The following is a 7,837-nucleotide window of genomic DNA, read 5'->3' on the forward strand; positions in this document are numbered from 1 at the left end:
ACACTTTGCAGACACAAAATTATTCTTAACAGAAGTTGATTCCTAAATGATGAACTAAAATGATAAGACCTTGGAGTTAAGAAAGGCTAAAGTTTGTTTAATTCTGCATCTTCCAGAAAGAGAGATCTTGTTTACACATTCCCTGATCACCAGTCACCTCTAAATATTGCCAAAGATTTAGAATTATTTTTTTCAACGAACAGCCTGTTGCATTATTACACATCAGAAGGTGAGAAACCTGCACTTCTCTCCCATATGTAGGAAGTCAGGTAAGATTAAGAAGTAGAGTGTATTTGGGGGAAAATTTTGGCAGTTATCTACTGGAAATACCCAGACCAAATGACCCAGCACTTCTAATTTTGGAAATGTACCCGACAGAAATATGTATTTTATGTCCCCAAAGATATCTACAAGTAGCATGTTTCAAACTCGAAATAAGCAAAAGGTTCATCATCACAATAAAAATCTTCCCAGTCTGGGTTCCCCAGAAAGCAAAATCTCAAGCAGAAGCTTGTGTTTACTCTGTTCCTAAGGAGGATAATCCCAGGGAAACAGGAGCCCTGGGGAAGGAGGGAGCAGAGCCTGCCCTGGGCACTTGCCCACTGTGGATACTGAGGCTGGCCATGAGCTCACAAGGCTGACCTTGAGCTCATGAGGCTGACCTTGAGCTTGCAGCATGAGACAGCTGGGCGAGCAGACCCATGGTGTAGGCAGGAGACAAAAATGTGGGTTGCGCACCACAAAATCCAGACACGGCATCTAGAAACTCGGTCCACACGCTGCCTTTCTACTCTTCTCGGGCAGTTTTCTTTCTCAGAAGGTCCAAATTTACCCCCAGACCTCTCGGTCTCTGGCGGCATGTGGGTGTCAGTTTCCCCTCTCGGGCTGGCTCTTCTTCCGCGTCATGCACCTTCTTGCTCAGGTTGTGTTGGCTGCTGTTTGATCACTTCCCCTTTTTCCTTCCCATGTTGCTATCACACCTTGTCTGGGAGTTTCCATCTCTGCCCAGAGCCACGCTGTCAGGGCCACGTCACCGTCCGTGTCCCCGCCACTAGTGTCTCCTTTAGGGCTGCTAAAGAAACAGACACTCTTGCATCTGCTCCTAACGCTTCGCTTCTCCTGACACCGCTACCCACCCACTCCTGGTATTGGGGTTCTTAGACTCCCGCCATTCACCTCCCATCTCCATGGGCCTAGATCTCAGCCAGCAGAGAGAAAACCCTCCAAGTATTTTAAAGAAGCACTTTCCAGAAATTCAGTCTCTGCTACAAAGATAAGCCTTAGCTCTTTACTTGTCCCGTGGGCTTTTGAAAGGGCAGAAAACTCAAGTATACATTTTCAAATACATGACTAAGATAAGAAACAGTCATGGCTATGGAGAATTCATTATATTTAGCACAACAATTAAAATGGGGATAATTGCACACAACATAGGAAGGCCTAATTACAAAAAATTCATGTTCCTTAGCCCTAGTTAATGTGCTAGGGAAGGATGTGTGAATTGGACAGGAAAGTAACGATACAGGTGCTTCTCCCTCAGTTTTCTGTGGACCTTGATCCCACCACTTCTGAAGCCATTGGATTCACTCCTTTTTGGTTCTTCTTTCTCTGCTGTAGTTACAGAAGTCACTTTAACTTGATGCACTAAGTTTTCTCACTTTATTTACCAACCTTTGAACCAGGCCGGGGCCTCAGTAATAGAAGCCACAAAATCCTCAAGCCCATGATGCCTGTTGTGTAGTTGGTAAATCAGGTCTGACGATGGCTGGGTGACTTGGAGCGGTTTGGAGTCACGCTGTTCTGTTTCTTCCTCTGCTGTCAGTATACGATGTTGTCGGGGCAAGTTCCGTTCCAGTCTCAGGATAAAAGTCTGACGTGTACCAGTGCGGTGGAGATCATGAAGAAAATCAAAAAGGGCGATTTCTCCTTTGAAGGAGAAGCCTGGAAAAATGTATCTCAGGAGGCTAAAGATTTGATCCAAGGTAAGAATGTAACGAAATTTGTATTTATGTGTGGCATGAGTGAAGTGGGATCACAGCCTCGCAGCATGTTTGTCTGTTCAACACTGGAGGAAGCTAGGAGGAAGCTCCGTGTGCGTGCTCAGATGTCCCAGACTTCTTTCCCATTCGCCATCAGAGCTCTCTCCTTGGGATCTTTAAACCACAGTCCGAGTCCGCTAACACTTGGACCCTCTCACTCCAGCACCTCCCAAATGAACCTGTGCTTTTGAACTATCCTTCTCCCCAAAACGTATCTCTTCTCTCCTTTTTTTTTTTTTTTGCTCTGCTGAGAGGCCAGGTCACCAAACAGAAACCTGGGCACTGTCATAGATACCTGCACCATCCTGGCCGCCTTCAGCCAGGGCTCAGTTCCGTCGGTCCAGCCCCTCCATTCACATGCCTGTCACCTTAGTTCTCGCCTAAAATCCTGCAGCGTTCTTTTAACCTGTCCGTTGATCTCATTAGTGACATTCCCAACATCATGTGACCATCCTTCTTTTCTATTAAAAGTCCATTAGCCCCCTCCCATAAATGGGAGAAAATATTTGCACATCATCCATCTAACAGGAGCTACCAAGAAATATACAATTCAACAAAAGAATGCATTCCGATGAAAAAGTGGGCAGAAGAGTCACACACACTTCTCCAAAGAAGACATACAGGTGGCCGGTAGCAGGTGAAAAAATGCTCGTCGTCACTTAGCATCAGGGAAAGGCCAAACACAACAGCGAATTAGTACGCTCGTGTGTGCCTGCCATGTGATCCAGCAGCTCTGCTCCTAGGCGTCCAGACAAAGAATGCGGAGACGCTCCAGGGCTGTCTACTTCCAGGGCTATTTACAGCAGCCCGGTCATGGAAATGGCCTAAAATGGCCTAAAATGCCCGTAAAAGATCATTGGGTAGGGAGGCGTGATATCTTCACATAGTGGAATACTACTTGGCTGTAAAAGGCGATGAAATCTCACCATATTTGACATCCTGGAGACTGAAATTTATGTCTGAGGTTGATTTTGAACTATGCTTGCAGTGATAAGTCATAAAGTAAAATACCTTACTCTCACAGGACTCCTCACAGTCGATCCAAATAAAAGACTTAAAATGTCTGGCTTGAGATACAATGAATGGCTTCAAGATGGCAGTCAGCTGTCCTCAAATCCTCTGATGACCCCCGACATCCTGGGATCTTCAGGAGCTGCCGTGCATACCTGTGTGAAAGCAACCTTCCACGTAAGGTCCCTGCCGGGCTGTGGAGGGCGGTCTGCAAGGGCTCAGATGCTCTCACTCTGGGGCTCAGAGGCCTACTCATAGTCATACATTTACAATAATGTGTTCTTTTAATTTTAGGTATGTTGTTATCTCTTCCTACTATAAATACATTTATAAACAGAAAGTACATGGGGGACCAGAATTACTGCTCACCCACAAAATATTTATTTGGCATTTAGAATGAGTCTGTGGCATAGTTGTCTGATGTTTGAATAGCTGAACATTTTCAGTAGGTCATAAAAATACTGCATAATGTTAGAGCTTTTTTTTCTCTCAAATGAGCTAAATCCTTTTCTGAAAACTATAAACATTAGAAACTGAGGCATGTGTGAAGTCCATTCAGCAGCTATTTTGTGCATGGTTCATTCTAGAGACTGAAGGATAGGAAGTTGATTGGTGCTGAGTGTGGATTATAGATTTGAACAACCAAGACTACGCAACAGTTACTATTAATATACTTTTTGGGCCAAGCGGATAGAAACGTATTAAGGTGGTTATATAAGTCATAGATGGGTTCAAGAGAAATAAAATGACCCCCGAAGGCATTCTCTGGAAAAAGGAGAAGGGAAAGCAGTTTCCTCTTCAGCTGCAGAAATGAATGAAAACATTAATGAACAAGACAGGTTGCCTTGTGAAGAGACAAGCTACAAGAATATATGACCTGCAGGCACCATCCAGATCTCCTCAGAGACTTCTGGTGCAAGGCTTTTAGGAGTAGCCACACCCAAACTTGAGGATGAGAAAAGTTAAGTGAGGCTGCTGTGAGGGGACACCAGGCTTGCAGGGTGAGGCTTGTGCATCTTGAGTCTGAGATCCATCCAGTTTGCATTGAGTTGGAAGCCAAGAGTGAGGACACACAGTAGAGTCCAGTCAGCTCTGTGCGGGCCCTTTGCAGTCAGAATTTAAATCCCAGCCACCAAACTAGTCAAAGTATTTGTGGGAGTTTGGGCTTGGGGGCCCAGAGATGGTTTCGACTGTGGATTTTCGTCAGGAATTTCCAGTCAGTTTTTCTTTATTGAGAGTTAGCACTACCTGCTTCCAAAATTTATAGTCATGACTTCTAGGCCCGTGCAGCTGGTTTGATTTAAACAGAAGCCTCAGAAACCTTCCCATGAACGTATGGACCTGCCAGAAGGTTTGGGGTTATGGTTTTAGACTTGGCTCCCTAGGCAACTGGAGCTGTAAAGTTTGCTAACTGACTTAGCTTCTGCTCTAAGTCATAACTGCTAAGAAAACCTCAGTCCTTTTACTTTCACGGGGGTTCCCTTTTTTCTCCCATAGGCCTTTAACAAATACAAGAGAGAAGGGTTTTGCCTTCAGAATGTCGACAAGGCCCCTCTGGCTAAGAGGAGGAAAATGAAGAAGACCAGCACCAGCACTGAGACCCGCAGCAGCTCCAGCGAGAGTTCTCATTCTTCCTCCTCCCATTCTCATGGCAAAACCACACCCACAAAGGCCCTGCAGCCCAGCAACCCTGCAGACAGCAATAACCCAGAGTCTCTCTTCCAGTTTGCGGACTGAGCAGTGGAGTCCAGCCGGCAGAGACGTCGCTGACCGCGCGTGCCCTCAGCACTCGCCCAGGGCCAGGCTTCTGCGCTACAGACCTGTCCCGTGGTCTCGTTGGAATCTGAATCTTAGGGAATTTTTTCAGGAAAACCCCATTGGTTGTCCTTGTCCAGAAGCACTGGCCCGAGAGCGTTACTGTGAAAAGAGCACAGCGCCTGTGGCGCGGCCAGCGTGAGGCCCACGGGCCGCCCTCACCAGAGCAGAGGGTCTGTGAGTGTCATTCCAGCTGGGCAGATTTGAGCTGCTTGCGAAAGAAGCCACAGGTTTTTCAGCCATCTGCCAGCCAGAGGCGGCCTGTGCTGTGAGGAGACCTCTTGCTTCCTTGTGGACAGTGTGGGCTTTGAAGAGATTTGCACTTGGTGATAGGAAATTTATCAGAGTAAAAGGTCTTGACTGTTTTCAAAAGATTCTGTAATAAATTTTATGTGTGGCATATACCTATTTCTTGAGAGAGGATTTTAACTTATTGTTTCTATTTTCTGGTTACATGGTGGTAACCTGCTATTATTAATGTTTTTCTAAAGAGAAAAAAAAAGAAAATATATGTAAGAACGTAAGATCCCACACACTATATTCGGGATACCTCTGAGATGCATGCTAAGCTACGTACGTTTTTAACTTTTGCACCGCTCTTTCCCAGTAATTGTTTTAATAGTTCTTGCAAAATACTGAGGTACATGTCTCTGTTTGGAGTAACATTGCACTTTATAAAAGAATATGAATAAAGCAAAATGTTTTATAAGGTGCGCTGTTTAAAGCATACGTACTGTATTTTTCCCACTTTTCCCATGATCCACATGTCCTCACATCCCCCTGTGCTTTGAGACAGCGAGTGGAACGGGCCGCATTCTAGAACTTACCATCAGCCACTTAGGCGCCATGTGAGCAAAACCCAAAGGGAAATTGGACTAACACTGTGCTTCATCTCTGTACACTGTGTTGTGCTACAGGGAGGCACTTCCTCCTGTAGCCAGATATTATGTACATAATATTTTAGAGTCAGAGCTATGACTTGCTTTGAAATTTTTCTGTTAACTTTTAAATCCAGAAGGCATATTTTATAAACTTACGCAGAGCACTTTTATTGCTTAAAAGTTCTGAGTTCGAACAGAAAAAACAAGTGATACACGATGAAGACATTTCACTGAAAGATTGCTGCATTTTAAAATATAATCGATTCATTCCCTATGCAAAAAAAAAAAAAAAAGTGATAGGATTTGTCTGTTATGCTTTCTTTTAAAGCCATCACATGAAATGTCAGGACTGAGAGAAGTGATCTTTGCTATGTTTACAGAAATTGTGCTTCTAAAAGATAATGCCCAACCTGTTTATTTTGTAGTTCTAGTTACTGATGACCTCTTGAGCATTAGTTTGGAATTGGGACATGATATTTATTTATTCTTTCCTTGAGATCATAGCAGCATTAATTTCAGCCAATTAATACTAAAAATGTTGCACTCTGTAATAGTAGCATATTTATTACTGATTCAATGTATATATAATAGCACAGGCAACAAAAATGGCAAATATTAAAATATTTTTAAAGTATTGTATTATCCTGTTCACATTTTTGTCCACAATGGTGATGGGGAATAACTTTTTATACTTTTCAGTGGCCCAGGGGGCTTTGTAGTTCTCACCGAACTACAGGTTTTATGTCCTAACTTTCAGTATTTCTGGTAATAATGATGAAAGAAAGATCTTAGATGAATCATTGACAAACTGTCACTGATTCATTCACAAGATGTGATTCCACCTGGCACAGTTACAACAGTCAAGGAGATGCCCGTTTAAATCTGCGGCTATGTTGAATGTATTTGGAAAATACATAGGTGTTATTTCACCAGGTCACTTCTGAAACTCTGTGTCCTGGTAGAAAATGCCATCATGAGTACAAACTAAAGGACTTGGTGGCCAGTGGAGGAACGGTCAGCGTGCCCTCGGCCCACTGGCCCCATGGACTAATGATGAATATTGGAAACTGATGCATTGCCTTTATTTTCCCTGCCTCCTCTTCCAGGGAAGCAGAAAATGAAATAAGAGGAAGGAAAGAGAAGGCCAATCTGGCAACGAGGGAGCCTCCCTAAGTGATCTTAAATGGGCTTTTGAGCTCAGAAAGCACTCAGAGTGATGCCTTTTGTCAAATACCTTCACCCACACCCTACTTATAAATACCAGAAAGACTGTTTAAAGCTAAGTTCGCAGCACTTGAGTTGTAATCAGGCCATGGATGGACATTGTATTGTACTTGCAGAGACAAACTTTCATTTAATCACATCAAAAATAAACTAAAGCGCCCTCCCTGGTGGAGCAACAGATTAAGGCATAGCACTGCAAGCTGGCTGCAGCCACTTCAGTATGAGTTCCACCCCCAGCCCCAGAGATGACACGCATGGAGTGGCAGACCTCTCCTCACCCGCCCCCTGCTCCCCTCAGAGTGTACTTTGTCACCTGGCCTGTTCTGCTCCCCACTCTGTCTTTGATGAAGCCTCTCACTGCCCCTGCACCTCTGGCCTGTACCCCTATACTGTGTGCATAAATAAATACATCTTTTTTTAAAAAAAATCAGTAAACTAAAGCATGTTTGATATGAAAATGGTAAATGAAAGGACTTTCTTAACATTAGGAATAAAATAGAAGTAGATCTAAGAATATAAGTGTATACATGAAATTCTCTATAATACATGAATTTTACAGTTTGAGCCAAATAATCCGTCCTTTGTCCCTGTATTTTTATTGTATGTAGTTTTTATACCGTCATAAACCCCAGTTCATAGACTAGATTGTATAAGTGCATATGACTGAATGAGAAGCAAGAGTAGATGAGAAAGGCAGCAGAGGGAAGGAATTGTAACAGTTTCTTCTAATTACTATGCCAGGCAGATCCTATGGCTAAACGAGTTAAATTAGCTATTTTGAAATTCATGAATCCCTCCAAACCTCTATAAAATAATAAACCACTGGACCACTGGAACAGAAAATCAAGTCTCCTGAGTTAATTTTTC

At 43.5% G+C, this 7,837-nt stretch overlaps 1 protein-coding gene across 2 annotated transcripts in view; it reads left to right on the forward strand.

The window, feature by feature from the left end:
• Positions 1–7,149, forward strand: part of RPS6KA5 (ribosomal protein S6 kinase, 90kDa, polypeptide 5) — a 92,319-nt gene extending 85,170 nt beyond the window's left edge. For both annotated transcript variants that reach the window (XM_004681626.2, XM_012724645.1), the window contains 3 exons: positions 1,823–1,982; positions 3,064–3,227; positions 4,548–7,149. In XM_004681626.2, coding sequence (XP_004681683.1) covers positions 1,823–1,982; positions 3,064–3,227; positions 4,548–4,787 — 564 coding nt within the window. In that variant the 3' untranslated portion in view covers positions 4,788–7,149. The remainder of the gene's footprint in view (positions 1–1,822; positions 1,983–3,063; positions 3,228–4,547) is intronic.
• Positions 7,150–7,837: the final 688 nt, after the last annotated feature.

This window comes from Condylura cristata, unplaced genomic scaffold (genome assembly GCF_000260355.1).
Source record: "Condylura cristata isolate star-nosed mole 26May11 unplaced genomic scaffold, ConCri1.0 scaffold00013, whole genome shotgun sequence".
Lineage (NCBI taxonomy): Eukaryota > Metazoa > Chordata > Mammalia > Eulipotyphla > Talpidae > Condylura > Condylura cristata.